At 41.9% G+C, this 15,712-nt stretch overlaps 1 protein-coding gene across 10 annotated transcripts in view; it reads right to left on the bottom strand.

Moving 5' to 3' along the window:
* Positions 1-15,712, bottom strand: part of tra2b (transformer 2 beta homolog) — a 40,165-nt gene that overhangs the window by 2,048 nt on the left and 22,405 nt on the right. For 9 of the 10 annotated variants that reach the window (XM_048534008.2, XM_048534010.2, XM_048534011.2 and 6 more), the window contains 4 exons: positions 10,374-10,562; positions 10,038-10,153; positions 5,212-5,286; positions 884-957 (listed from right to left, as the gene is read on the bottom strand). In XM_048534008.2, coding sequence (XP_048389965.2) covers positions 884-957; positions 5,212-5,286; positions 10,038-10,153; positions 10,374-10,562 — 454 coding nt within the window. The remainder of the gene's footprint in view (positions 1-883; positions 958-5,211; positions 5,287-10,037; positions 10,154-10,373; positions 10,563-15,712) is intronic. The other variant, XM_048534009.2, reaches the window with a different exon arrangement.

The raw sequence follows: 15,712 nt of genomic DNA, 5'->3' as shown, positions 1-15,712 counted from the left end.
TTGTTTTATCAATTCTTGAACAACTTATTTGGAGATCAGTGAAATTATACAAGTGTTTTACACAACTTCACGTGTGCTGTAAAATTAAGTGGATGAATGGTTTCAGTAAATTTACTTTTATTTATAGAAGAAAAACACAGAATGAAACACATGCAGATGGGCACCTGATGTTGCACAAAAAATTTAGCTCCATTTAATTCAACCATTAACCATAAATATGCTGATACTGGAGAGAAAAAAGTCAAAACAAAGTAAACTGGTTATATTTGTTTATGCCCCCTTCTCAAGGCACGATCTGATGCCAGGCCATTTGAACCCAAAGGAAAAGCAAAGAAGGAACCTTGACGGAGGTAAACAAACCAGGAGGCTGAAAAGACACAGCTAGCTAGGCAGCATCTGGAGAAGAAGTCAATGTTTCGGGTTTTGACCTTCTTTAGGACTGGAAGTGGGTGTAGAGGGAATTGCAGATGGGAGCGGGTAGCGGAACAATGGTGATAGGTGGATAAAAGGTAGTAGGTATGACTTGGCTGTTCATACTTACTACCTTTTTCCACCTATCACCACCATTCTGCTACCCTCCCTCTTTACCTGCAGCTTCCCCGATCCCCACATCCAGTCCCGAACAAGAGTAATACCCGAAACATTGACTTCTTCTCCAGATGCTGCCTGGCTTTCTGTGTCTTTTCAGCCTCCTGTTTGTCTACCTTGGATTCCAGCGTCTGTAGTTTGTTTCTAATCAAGGACCCTTGACCAGATTCCTGCCAAATATCTCTTCCCTCTTTTCCATTCTAAATTGAAAACTCGGTGCGTCCATTATGTGGTCATATCATTATGTCACAATCTTTCATAACAATAACTACTGATTAGTAAACATTGTACTTACGTGGAGAGTACGAACGTGACCTTGAGCGAGAACGATAGCCACCCCTGCTATAATATGGAGATGGAGAACGTCTTCTGAAACATTTAAAAAAATCTGATTAGATACGCTACCAGAGAAGGCAAGTGAAGAAGACCCAAAATGGATGGTGATGAAATATGGTGGTTGGTTGGGAAAACAGTGTAACTGCAATAAAACCAAAATTAGTTCTATTTGCGCATTACTCGAGGGTGGGTCATGGGCTACGGCATTCCAACTGAGTCAAATGTCATGAAGCATACATTATCACAAACACAATGGAGGACTACATACAAGCACAGCAGTAGAGTTAAGTGCCATTCAAATGACGCAGGAAGCAGTTTAGTTGCCCCTGCTGTAAACTGTATAAATATAAATATGTAAACATGTTTTAAATGTCTATGAAACTAGTGACTAGTAGTATGTAGCAAACCAATCTGTCTATATAGATGGGAAGCAGTCCACCATTCACAGGAAAATTAATGCATGGTGCACGTCACCTGGGTTAGCATTTAGAATTAAAACAAAAATCAACTTAAAAGGGAATATCATTTTCAGAAGCTTCCTTGTATTTAATGCTATCAGCCATAAAAACAACTGTTAGCACATTCACGAACAGGGCCTAAACAGAAGTTGGAGAAAGGCACAATTCAAATGTCTGACTGTATTAAATGCTGGCTATAAGATAATAAATAACCCATTAGATAACACAAATGAATAACTGCAATTAAAAATATACTGCAAACAATGCTACACACTGCGTACAAGGACCTCAAATTGTTCTTACAATTGGGGTGAACTACATAACCTCTTTTCTTCCAGAGCTTCCACCAACCAATACTCTGACAGTCTTGCCAAATATAAAATATCCTCTTTGCTTGGTTTTATTTATTATACTCAGGAAATGTTTTGTTGGCCAGGCAAACATCAACTAAGTAAACAAGAACAGATTAAGCTTGCCCTGTCACAACAGATAGCACAAAAAACAGTTATCAACTTTCAGCCGGAATATTTGCTGGCCACTGCATTAAATTATGCAATTACTTTTGCAGAGAAGGGTTAATCAAACAAAGATTTAAACATATTCAAAGGCTACTCTGCACAAAGTGGCATTACTACACCTCTCCACTTGAACTGCTTGAGTTAAATTATTTTCAGCTATGATCGCCATTGATCACGTTAACATGAACAAAACAAACATTCTCATAAGATAGGCTGCATCTCATTAACTTACTGAGAGAAGATAAACAGAAAAGGGAAGTGTACTCAATGAAGGTTTACATGGATTTCAGCAAAGCCTTTGACAAGGTCTCCAACAAAGGGAGACTGATAAGAAAGGTAAAAAACACTGGATCCAGGGTAACTTGGCAAGTCAGGTCCCAAACTGGTTTATTGGAAGGAGAAGGCTGTTTGAGACACTGGAGGCAAGCATCCAGTGGCACACCACAGAATTCAGTGCTGGGTTCCTTATTGTTTGAGATGTGTGTGTGTATGATATAGGTGAGAATGTCAGGGTAGGATAAGTAAGATTGCAGACGAAGATAATTATCTGGGTAGTTAACAGTGAAGGTGGTCATCTTAGGTTCATCAGATAGAATTTGATCCTGATAACCGTGAGGTGAAGCAGGAACAAGACAAGGGAGTACTCAATAAAGAGAGCACAAGGAAACTTGCATCTGAGAATATAGCCTAACCTGTTGGTGTCTGGACTTAAAAATGTAACCATTCTCAATAACAGAATAGCTGATGTTTATGGTGTCCAAAGGGATTTCCATGTTTTCATCTACGAAAGATAGTAACTATTTTTGTTAGCCTTATGTCTATTGTAGGAAAAGTTTTGGAAAGGATTACAAGAGATAGGATTTATAATCATTTAGCAAGCAACAATTTGATTGGAGATAGTCAGCATGGATTCGTCAAGGGCAGGTCATGTCTCACAAACCTCTGAGCTTTTTCTGAGAAGGTGACCAAGCATGTGGATGAGGGTAGGGCAGTTGACGTGGTGTACATGGACTTCAGTAAAGCCTTTGATAAGGTTCCACATGGTAGGCTATTGGAGAAAATTCAGAGACATGGGATTGAGGGAGATTTAGCAGAGTGGATTAGAAACTGGCTTTCTGTAAGAAGCCAACGAGTGGTGGTTGAGGGAAAATATTCAGCCTGGAGTCCGGTTACTAGTGGTGTGCCTCAAGGATCTGTTTTGGGGCCACTGCTGTTAGTCATTTTTATAAATGACATGGACGCAGGCATAGATGGATGGGTTAGTAAGTTTGTAGATGATACTAAAGTCGGTGGAGTGGAGGACAATGTGGAAGAATGTTGCACGTTGCAGGGAGACTTGGATAAACTGCAGAATTGGGGTGAAATCCTGGGCTGATCGGTGTCCATGTATACAGATCCTTGAAAGTTGCCACCCAGGTTGACAGGGCTGTTAAGGCATACATTTTAGCTTTTATTAATAGAGGGATCGAGTTCCGGAACCAAGAGGTTATGCTACAGCTGTACAAAATTCTGGCGCGGCCGCACTTGGAATTTGTGTACAGTTCTGGTCACCGCATTATCAGAAGGACGTGGAAGCTTTGGAAAGGGTGCAGAGGAGATTTACTAGGATGTTGCCTGGTATGGAGGGAAGGTCTTACGAGGAAAAGCCGAGGGACTTGAAGCTGTTTTCATTAGAGAGAAGGTGGTTGAGAGGTGACTTAATTGAAACATATAAAATAATCAGAGGGTTAGATAGGGTGGATAGGGAGAGCCATTTTCCTAGGATGGGACGGCCAGCACGAGGGGGCATAGCTTTAAATTGAGGAGTGAAAGATACAGGACAGATGTCAGAGGTGGTTTCTTTACCCAGAGAGTAGTAAGGGAATGGAACGCTTTGCCTGCAACGGTAGTAGATTCGCCAACTTTAGGTACATTTAAGTCGTCATTGGATAAGCATATGGACGTACATGGAATAGTGTAGGTTAGATGGGCTTGAGATCGGTAGGACAGGTCGGCACAACATCGAGGGCCGAAGGGCCTGTACTGTGCTGTAATGTTCTATGTTCTATGAAAGGTGGCAAATGGAGTTCAATGTGGATAAATGTGAGGTGATTCACTTTGGGAAGAATAATAGGAAGGCAGAATACTGGGTCAATGGAAAGATTCTTGGTAGTGTGGACGTGCAGAAGGATCTTGGTGTCCATGTCCATAGATCCCTGAAAGTTGCCAGCCAGGTTGAAAGTGCTGTTAAGAAGGCATATGGTGTGTTAGGTTTTATTGGTAGGGGGATCGAGTTCCAGAACTGTGATGTCATGCTGCAACTGTACAAAACGCTAGTGCGGCCTCACTTGGAATACTGTGTACAGTTCTGGTCACCCCATTACAGGAAGGATGTGGAAGCGTTGGAAAAGGTGCAGAGGAGATTTACCAGGGTGTTGCCTGGTCTGGAGTGAAGGTCTTATGAAGAAAGGATGAGGGACTTGGGTCTGTTCTCATTGGAGAGAAGGCTAAGAGGGGACTTGATAGAGGCATACAAGATGATCAGAGGATTAGATAGGGTGGACTATGAGAGTCTTTTTCCTAGGATGATGACGTAAGCTTGTACGAGGGGGCAAAGCAACAAATTGAGGGGTGATAGATTTAAGACAGATGTCAGAAGCAGGTTCGTTACTCAGAGTGGTAAGGGCATGGAATGCTCTGCCTGCTGATGTAGTTAACTCAGCCACATTAGGGGCATTTAAACAGTCCTTGGATAAGCATATATTTGATGATGGGATAGTGTAGGGAGAGGGGCTTAGATTAGTTCACAGGTCGGCGCAACATTGAGGGCCAAACGGCCTGTTCTGCGCTGTATCGTTCTACATTCTATGTACCTACGGCCACTTATTGGTTTTTTTCATTAAACTCCCAACTGCTTATTTTAGCTGTTGCATCTGGTGGGAACACTTGTTCACCCAATGCAATAAAAATGTACACAGTCTTACAGTACAGAAGAGGCCTGTTCATCATTATTGGGGTTTCTCATTCCCAAAACTACCTGGGAGAATCAATTCAAATTGGGAATTTTTAAAGATATCTGCTGGATACTTTCAGAAAAAAATAGAACTGTACACAATATACATTCTACTCATCACTTCATGTCCACTTTCATCTTGTTTAGATTAATAATTTTAACAGTAAAATATGAAACTAGTGCACTTATACCATCTTAAGACTTCACAAATTTCTAAAAGTTAAATTTTGTAAGAGGTGTAATTGAATTTGGCATCATTTAACGTGTACCACTTGAAAATACATGTCCAAACAACAAGTTGTTTTGTCTGTCTGCATACCTGTAGGACCTACTGTAATACTCTCGATCATCATATCTGTCATATCGGTCATAACTGTCTCTGCGGCGTGAACTACTGCAAGGTAAATTAGAAAGAGGTTAAATAGACTATTCTTTCGCTCACTTTATAAGCTGAAGACAGAAATTCTTCACTTAACATCATAGTTACGTTCCTGAAAAATGTGACTTGAACCAAAACATGCAATGAATTAGACTTTTCACAGAAGCCAACTTTAAATTGGCATTACATTTTCCTGAATATTTATCAGGACATAAAAGTTAAACTAGCAATACTGTGCAACTATAGAACATTCCTGAGTAGAATATCTTTGGTGTGAAATTAATTTTGAAGTATGAATTGATTCAAGGAAATTTCTGCATTGAACAAAATCGAAATAATTAGGATCATTAAATAAATGGTTGCAAATAGAATGCAGATACAGCCTTTTTTGGATAAAATTACTTGAGAAAAGAATCACTGTTGCAGTGAGCACAATGGGGCGTGGGGAATGACAATATTTATTCAAGTGGAACTGAAAGTATACTAAAATGAAAGAAGCTCTAAAGGTAGTTTAGGTGAATTTATTGTTGACTTGCTGCATGTTTATCCATATTGCATTCTCTTGCCCATTTTAATGGAAGTTTCCTTCCCTTACTTACAAATTAGCATAATAGAATCACAATGAAATATTGCAACTCCAGACCAGTTAGTTTCACATGCTGTTGGAAAATCCATTCACTTAAAGTAGTAATAACAGGACATGTGGAAAGTCGAAACAAAATACATTCGAGTTAGCGTGGACCTACAATGGATAAACAGTGTTTGACTAATTTGCTGCAGTCCTTCAAAATTGTAACCAGCATGGAAATCCCACAAAAGGTATTATATCTGAAATTCTGGAAGGCATTTGATAAGGCACCACGCAATGTTAATAAACATGGTAAGACCACACTGGGTTTGGGGAAAGTTTAATGGCTAGGATACAGGACTGATTAATAAAATGCAGAGTTGCCATGTATGGATCTTTTCCTCTGATCGGCAAGTACTAACTAGTGGAGTCGTACAGGGTTTGGTCCTCGGGCCCAACTTAATTACGATCGAAATTAATGACATGGATGCAAGGATAGAAGGTACTACAGCCAAATCTGCACAGGATACTACAATTGATGAAACTGCATGTTACAATGAAGAAATGAGAAATTTACAAGTGGATGCGGATGGGTCAGGTGAATTTGACAGAAGGAATTTAACATTGATAAGTGCGATGTTATCCATCTTGGTCAGAGGACAGAAAGGCAACTCATCACGTGTATGGGGAGAAGCTTCAGTGTAAATTCACAAATTGATTCCAGAGGTGAGGTTGTCTTATGAAAAGATATGGGCAGTTTAAGTGCATACCCTCTGGAGTTTAGGAGAATGAGAAGACATTCAAACAGAGGTAGATAAGATGCAAAAGGGGTTTGACAAAATAGATGCAGAGAGGACATTTCCTTTTCTTTTTAGGGGGTGGTCACTTACAATGACAAGTCACAGTTTTAGGATAAAACGTATGAGAGATTTAAAGATAATAAAATGTGAGGCTGGATGAACACAGCAGGCCAAGCAGCATCTCAGGAGCACAAAAGCTGACATTTCGGGCCTAGACCCTTCATCAGAGAGGCGGATGGGGTGAGGGTTCTGGAGTAAATAGGGAGAGAGGGGGAGGCGGACCGAAGATGGAGAGAAGACAGGTGGAGAGGAGAGTATAGGTGGGGAGGTAGGGAGGGGATACGTCAGTCCAGGGAAGACGGACAGGTCAAGGAGGTGGGATGAGGTTAGTAGGTAGGAGATAGAGGTGCGGCTTGGGGTGGGAGGAAGGGATGGGTGAAGAAGAAGAACAGGTTAGGGAGGCAGAGACAGGTTGGACTGGTTTTGGGATGCAGTGGGTGGAGGGGAAGAGCTTTAGGAACTGCAGATGGTGGAGAATCTGAGATAACGAGGTGTAGAGCTGGATGAACACAGCAGGCTGAGCAACATCAGAAGAGCAGGAAAGCTGACGTCTCGGGCCTAGACCCTTCATCAGGAATTTCTGAAGGAGGGGCTAGGCCTGAAACGTCAGCTTTCCTGCTCGTCCTGCTGTGTTCATCCACCTCTACACCTCGTTATCTTAGATTTAAGGTTGCTGACTTGATCGCCAAGCTGGCTCGTTTTTGTTCACACGTTTCGTCACCATGCTAGCTAACATCAGTAATGCCTCCGACGAAGCGATGTTGTTCTACTCTGCTTGGAATTTATACAGTCCAATCCATTATGGTGAGTACTGTCGTCATTTCCAGTTTTATTCTGTATGGATTTGTTTATGGGGTCCAATTCTAGATGTTTGTTGATTGCATTACAGGTGAAGAACCATGCCTCTAGGAATTCCTGTGTGTGTCTATGTTTGGCTTGGGCAGCTATGGTTGTGCTGTCCCAGTTAAACTGATGGCCTTCAGTGTCTGAGAGTACTGATACTAAGGAAAGTTTGTGTCGTTTTGCTGCTAGCTGATATTTGTATATTCTGATGGGTGGTTTCCTTCCTGTCTGATGTAACGCTTGTGACAGTCGTTGCATGTTATTTTGTAAACTACTTTGGTTCAGCATGTTGTGGGAATGGACTCTATAATCCTTGTGAGTGTTTGTCATAGAGTGGCTGTGGGCTTGTGAGCTACCATAATTCCTAGTGATCTTAGGAGTCTCATCAATTCTGATATGCTCTTCATGTACGGCAGCGTGGCCAGTGTGTTAGGGCATAACGTCCTCTTGTTGTCTATTTAGTAGACACCTGCAGATGAAGTTGCGGGGATATCCATTCACAGAAAAGATTTTGTATAGGTGTTCCTCCTCTTTCCTGTCTCGTTCTGGTGTACTGCAGTGAGTAGTGGGCCATTTATATAGTGTCCGAATACAGTTGTTTGTTCTTTGTTTGTGGACATTGGGGTGGTTGCTGTAGAAATTAAGGGTTTGGTCAGTGTGGGTTGCTTTCCTGTTACTGATATTTGGAACTCCCTGTTGGTCATATAATCAACTCTGATATCCAGAAACAGAAGCTGATTGTTGTTTTATTCTTCTCCTCTTGTGAGTTTAATCCTGATGAATATGTTGTTGATGAGGTGGTATCTCTTCTAGTTTGGTGCATTCAAAAGTGACAAATGTGTCGTTCACTTACCAGATCCACAGTTTAAGTTGAATGCAGGGGAGGGTAGTATGTTCTAATCTTTGCATGGCTGCCTCTGCAATGAGTCCTGAAATGGGTGACCCCATAGGTGTCCCACTTAAGCCAAGACAAACTTTCCTTAATATCAATACACTCAGACAATGAAGGCCATCAGTTTAACTGGGACCAGGTAACCATGGCAGCCCAAACCAAACAGACACGCAAGGGATTTCTGAGAGATATGGTTCTCACCTATAATACAATCAACAAACATACAGGATTGGATCCCATACACAAAACCATGTAGAACAAGACCGGAAATGACACTACTCACCAGAATGGACCAGACAGTGTAAACTCCAAGCAGAGTAGAACATTGCTGCATCAGAGGCCTTGCTGACATTACCTAGCGCGGTGATGAAACATCTGAACAAAAACAAGCCAGCTTGGTCAGCAAGTCAACAACCTCACTTACAACCCGAGCTACACATCTTTGCTAAACAAAACTTTAAAGTACCAGATTTAAAACAGTTGGAGAAATTACTTCTCAAAATATCATGAATCTGTGGAAGTCACTACTGCAGAGCGTGGCGGATGCCAGGACATGAAGTAAATTTAAAGGAGGAGACAGATTTTAAATTAGTAATGGGTTGGCGGGTTACAGGGAAATGGACAGGAAAGGGGAGGTTAGGCTGAAAGATCAGCAGAGCAGGCTTGGAGGTATGGTCTATTCCAGCTTCTAATTTTTATAAACAGGATAACACAACAGAAACAATCATTCACTGATAGCAATTATTTAAACACAGCAGTTAGCACTGCAGCCTCACAGCGTCAGGGACCTGGGTTGGATTCTAGCCTCGGGTAACTGTCTGTGCGGAGTTTGCACATTCTCCCTGTGTCCGCGGGGGTTTCCTCCGGGTGCTCCAGTTTCCTCCCACAGTCCAAAGGATGTGCAGGCTAGGTGGATTGGCCATGCTATGTTGCCCGCAGTGTTCAGGGGTGTGAGAGTTACAGGGGGATGGGTCTGGGTGGGATGCACCAAGGGGCAGTGTGGACTTGTTGGGCCGAAGGGCCTGTTTCCGCGTTGTAGGGAGTCTAATCTAATCAATCTGTGCCAAGTTCCGGAATGAGGGAGACAGATTTCATTAAAGCGTTTATGTTCTTCCTGATGTAACCTCCTGGCAAGTGACATAAAAGCAAACATCAGAACATTAATGATATAATAGGGAACGCTTTTTAATGTTCTAACAAGACAATGTCAACTGACTCAGGGCACTTCGGAGGAATGCTTGTACAATAAAAGGGGTAGGACATTGGTTTACAAGATGAAACCACACATTAACTTAGTCTTATTCACGTCAATACAATTTTGCCACAAGTTGAGAAAGATCGTGTAGTTGGCTGTTCAAACAATGCTAAGTCAGACTTTTAGTTCTAAGAAGGAAGATTAAATCTACACTCCCTGTGTAACAAGTTAAATTACCATATTTCTACAGTATTCACAAACTTCACAGAACTCAATGATTTTCTTCCTATCCATGTTTATTACAAGCCATTTATTTGAAGGCTAGATTACAGATATGGTTAGCATGCATTTTTACACACAATGATTTTTATATCATCTCTTTTAGAAAAATGCCAAATCAAAACTTACTAAGTTGGTCTTCCCATGTAGATTCCAGGGGTAGGTGTGTGAGCTCTTTTAGTAATTGAGAAATCAACACGAATCCTGCGTCCATCCAATTCCATTCCATTGGCCCGCTCTTTAGCCTATCAAAAGGAATTTCAGAAGCATTTAAAATGAAACTCCATAAACCCAAATGTGTCTAATATTAAGCGAACTGGAAAATCAAAGCTTTTATACTGGGTATTTCATGGAACAGAAGTTTAATTATGCTCAGTCACTGCTCTACAAACAAGGTTTTAGTACAACCTGATGGTGTTGCTGAAAGCTTTTGTCAGTTTAAACAGCACTTCTTTATACTCTTACCTCTTTGGCATCATCGACATTTTCAAAGTAGACAAAAGAAAAGCCTCTGGAGCGATTTGACTGTTGATCATACACGACATTAACACCTGCAAGTGGACCATACCTCGAAAAGACCTCTCGCAGGTCTCGCTCAGTGGTATACAGACTTAATCCAAAAACTCCCAGACAAGTGTTGGGGTCAGGGTTAGCCTAAACATAGAATGCACATACTGAATTAGTAGAGCAAAGCTCTTCAGAGAAGCAAAGACATTATATTACAATATTGCATCTATTTATCCCTCAGTCACCATTTCTGAGGTATTTCATTCTAGCATCATTAAGGTTTAGATTTAGTACTGATGTGAAGCAGTTAAGGCCGAATATTGATCAAATGGCAATATGAAAACACCATAAATACAAGTATTTCCCAGAGGAAATATCTTTGAATTTAAGGGTGCTTTCATACTGCTCTTCTTTCAAATTGTGCCATGGGTTCACCAGAGGAGGCCTCAGTTTAAGGTCGACCCTAAAGTTGGGATTTCTAAGTGCAATACTCCATCAGTACTGCAATGATGTGCAAGTCTAGGACATTCTGCTCAGGTCCTGGAAAAGGACTCAAAACACAAATGGTTGAGTCGAGAGGCAAAAGTCCCTCAGAAAAACCACAGTTTGGTCACAGGCAGAATTCTCCGCAACAAAACTATTCAGCTAAGCAATAGAAACTAGTTTTAAAGCAGAACTGCAGTGCCCAATAAATACACTAATATACTTCAATAGGCTTAGCTGAAATTTAACAAAATTTTACTCAGAGAACTGTGTTCATTTGAAGTGTCTAATATTTGTTCAATAACCCTTTCAATTCTATTTTATGGGTCCATTTGAATTTAATGCCAAGTCAGCTCTCAGTGGAAACAAACTTTAAAAGTCAAAAATCTCAAAAAGATTGTTCGCTGTTTTCAGGTTTCATAAAGGAAAGCTTAAATTTAAAAAGATTGATAACTACACAAACTGTTGCACCACAAGACATCCAGAGTAATTACAATTAATTTGGTCTTTTGAATTTGAAATACCATAGCTGAAGTGAAAGTCTATTTGGTTTTTTTTTCCAATTTCATTCAGATACTAAAGCTATCATACAAAAGGGTGTAAAGGGGTGGGGAGTTGCATTACTGGTAAAGGAGTATCTCACAGCTGTACTGAGGGCGGACACAGAGGACTCGAGCAGTGAAGCAATATGGGCAGAACTCAGGAATAGGAAAGATGAAATCGATGTTGGAGGTAAGTCACAAGCGGGAGATAAAGGAGAAAGTATGTAGACAGATTTTGGAAAGATGTACAAACAACAGGTTGTTGTAGTGAGGGATTTTAATTTCCTTGATACTGAAAGGGGCTCACTTCGTGTTAAGGGCTTAGAAGCTGCAGAATTTGTAAGGTCCATTCAGGAGGATTTCTTGATAGCATGTAAACCGTGGAAGGGATAATACTGGACCTGGTTTTGGGAAATGAGGCTGGCCAGGTAAGTGCAGTTTCAGTTGGGGGCGGGAGAGAGAAAGTGTCTTTTGGGAGTAGTGACCATAATACCATTGGTTTCAAGCCACTCATGGATAGGGATAATAGTAGCCCTTGGGTAAAAGGTGTTAAGTTTGGTTGGGGGGGGGGGGGGGGGGGGGGGGGTGGCAGGGGCAAACTACAACAACACCGGGTAGGAACTAAAGAAATTTGATTGAAGGTGGCTGTGAGGGGGGAAATTCACATTGGACATGGGAATATTTCAAACTGCAGCTGGTAAGAGTTCAGGAGTGTGTTATGTTCTCACAAGAATGGTCATGCGAGCCTTGGATGACCAGGGATGTTATGCTTCCTTTTTCTTTTTGACCAAGGTCATATCTAAGGTAGAGTAGGATGGGAACTAATGAAGTCCTTGAAGTAAAAGGCAATTAGGAAAGAACTGAAACAAGGAATTAGAAGGGCTACAAAAAAAGGTGGGGGGCGGGGAGGTGTCAAGAAAAGTTTTTAATCAAACAGGATTAAGGAGAATCCCAAGGCCTTTTCTCCATAGACAACAGGGTAGCCAGGGAAACGGTCGGTCCCCTCAAGGACAAAGGAGGGAATCAGTGTGGAGCCAGAAGAGGTCAGTAAGATCCTAAACAAATACAGTGTTGGCATTCACTAAAGACAAGGAATTGGTGGAGGGTGAACTCAGGGTATCAAAAATCAAATTTCTAAACCAAGTTGCTATTAAAAAGAAAAAGGTGTTGTGTGTCTGAAAAAAATACTAAGGTAGGCAAGTCCCTGGGTCCTGTGGGGATCTATTCCAGAATATTTAGGGAGGCAAGAGAACAAATTGCTGGAGCAGTGACAGACATCTTTGCACTCTCTTTGGCTACAAATGAGGTCCCAGAGGACTGGAGAATAAACAGTAGTGCTCCATTGTTTAAGAAAAGTAGCAGGGATAATGAAGGAAATTACAGGCTTGTGAGCTTCATGTCAGAAGTAGGGAGGTTATTGAAAAGATTCTCAGGGACAGCATCTACATGCATTTCGAAGCAAATGGATATATTAGTGATAGGCAGCATGGTTTTGCGCAGGGGAGGTCATGTCTCACTAACTTGATAGATTTTTTTAAGTGATGTTGAAGATGATTGATGAGGGAAAACAGTTGACGTTGCCTACATGGACGTCAGTAAAGCCTTTGAAAAGGTCCCTCATGGAAGGCTGGTACAAAAGGTCACACGGGATCAGGGTGAGCTGACAAGATGGCTACAGGGTAGACAAACAGGCGGCTAGAAGAACACAGCAGGGCAGGCAGCATTCAGGGGTGGGCGGGCAGGTGTGTGCGTGTAGCAAACAGACTTTATCTGCCACTCCTGTCCTCCTGCACTCAGTCCTGAAGACAGGTACTACCCAAAATGCTAACTGCTCCATTCCTCCAGATGCTGCTTAGCCTGCTGTGTTCTTTCAGCCTCCTGGTTACCTACCTTGGGATTCTAGTACCTGCAGTTCTTTTGTCTCTAAGCCAAGATGGATACGGAACTGGCTTAATCAGAGGAGACAGAGGTTAGCAGTGGAAGGATGCTTTTCAGAATGGAGGGTTGTGACTCATGGTGCTCCACAGGGATCAGTGCTGGGAATTCTGCTGTTCATGGTCTGCATAAATGATTTGGAGGAAAACAGCTCACGAGGCAGCGAGCTCCATATTCCAAATGCCCTGAGTGAACAGATCTCTTTCAAATCCCATTAGATTTATGGGTAGGAGTAAACTCACATTGTCTAATTAGTACGTTTGCAGATGATACAAAGATTGATCGAATAGTAGATGGTGAGGAGGATCGTCAAAGGACAGTGCAGGATATAGATCAGTTAGATGCACGGGCAGAAAGACAGCAGATGGAGTTTAAACTGGACAAACGAAAGGTGATGCATTTTGCAAAGTCAATTAGGTGGAAATTATACAGTAAATGGCAGAATCCTGAGGACTTTTGATTTGCAGAGAGACATGGGTGTCCAGGTCCACAGATCACTGAATGTGGCAGCACAGGTAGACAAGGGAGTAAAATAAGGCCTATGGCATGCTTGCCTTCATTGGCAGGGGCACTGAGTATAACGATAGGCACATTATGCTGCAACTTGAGAGAACTTTACGTAGGCACACTTGGAATACTGCATTCTGTTCCGGTCACCACGCTACCAGAAGGACATGGATGCTTTGGAGAAGGTACAGAAAAGGTTTACCAAGATTTACTAGCAAATTTTAGCTACAAAGAAAAGTTGGATAGACTGGATTTGTTTTCAATGGAACACAGGAGGTTGAGGGGCTATCTAATTGAAGATTAAGAAGATTGTGAACAACATGGATAGAGTGGAAAGTAGGAGGCTTTTTCACGAGAGTGGAGGGGTCAATTACTAGGGGACACACCACTTGGTAGCTAAATAGCCCTGATCAAAGTATCAAATGCTATCAGATGTCTAACTACTTCAAAGGCAAACTATCCCATGTTCTTTTTAATCTGTCAGATGTTTAACCTTATCACTTCCTCGAAAGCCATTCCACAGCTGTCTCACTTGGATTTCCTCCTTATCTAAAGGCAGCTCGAGTCTTTTGCCATGGTTTCTCTTCCCTCTCCATCATTGGCTCTGGGATCCTCCATGGATTTATCTTCGAGCTGCCATTTCTCATGCTACCCCATTAGCAATATAATACAAAAATATTCAATTCATGCAATCTGTCAACACCCATCTCTACCTCCTGGCCACCTATTTCTGTTCTTCCAAGACTGCTGTACGATCTGCTGCTTATGCAGCATTCTCTTAAATGAACATCTGCCTCAGATCATGAGGCAGCAAGCTCCATTTTCCAACTGCCCTCCGAGTGAAGAGATTTCTCTCGAATCCTGTGAGATGGCAAAGAGTAGTGGGAAACCAGAGGATTAGGAAACTTACAATGACCAGAGGGCAACAAGAAATAAGGAGAGAGATTACATATGAGGGTAAGCTGGCCAGTAACATAAAAGGAAGACTGTAAGAGTTTCTTTAGCTATATAAAGGGCAAAAGAGGCAAAATGGACATTGGACCACTGGAAAATGACAGTGAGAGATAGTAGTGGAGATCAAGGAAATGGCTGAGGAACTGAATAATTACTTTGCATCAGTCTTCACGGTGGAAGACATGAGTAATCTCCCTAAAATTCAAGAGAGTCAGGGGGCAGAGCAGAGTATAGTGGCCATCACCAAGGAAGAGGTGCCAGTAAAACTGATTGGGTTGAAGGCGGATAAATCACCCAGACCAGATGGACTACACCCCAGAGTTCTAAAGGAGGCAGCTGAAGAGATAACGGAAGCCTTAATTCCTTTCAGGAATTGCTAGAGTCAGGGAGGGTCCAAGCAGACTGGAAAAATCACTAATGTGGCACCCCTGTTCAAAAAGGGAGTAAAGCAAAAGACAAAATTACAGGTCGATGAGCCTATTCTCCGTTGTGGGTAAGATTTTGAAATCTCTATTGTGCAGATGAGATTTCTGACTATTTGGAAGAGTATGGTAAAGGAGGGGAGGTCATGACTGACAAATCTGCTAGACTTCTTTGAGGAGCTAACAAGCAGGGTAGACAGAGGAGAGCCAATGGATGTTATCTACCAAGGTTCTGCACAGAGGCTGCTGAGTAAGACAAGGGCCAGTGGTGTTAGAGGCAAGGTACTAGCATGGATGAAGAGTGGCTGTCTGGCAGAAAGCAGAGAGTGGGGATAAAAGGGTCTTTCTCAGGATGGTAGCTGGTGACATGTGGTGTTCTGCAAGGGTAAGTCTTGGCACCACAACTTTTCACTTGATACGTTAATGATCTAGATGAGGTAACTGCGGGCATTCT

This window comes from Stegostoma tigrinum, chromosome 7, assembly GCF_030684315.1.
Source record: "Stegostoma tigrinum isolate sSteTig4 chromosome 7, sSteTig4.hap1, whole genome shotgun sequence".
Classification (NCBI taxonomy): domain Eukaryota; kingdom Metazoa; phylum Chordata; class Chondrichthyes; order Orectolobiformes; family Stegostomatidae; genus Stegostoma; species Stegostoma tigrinum.
The sequence above is the reverse complement of the archived record's forward strand: the minus strand, read 5'-3'. Positions and strand labels throughout refer to the sequence as shown.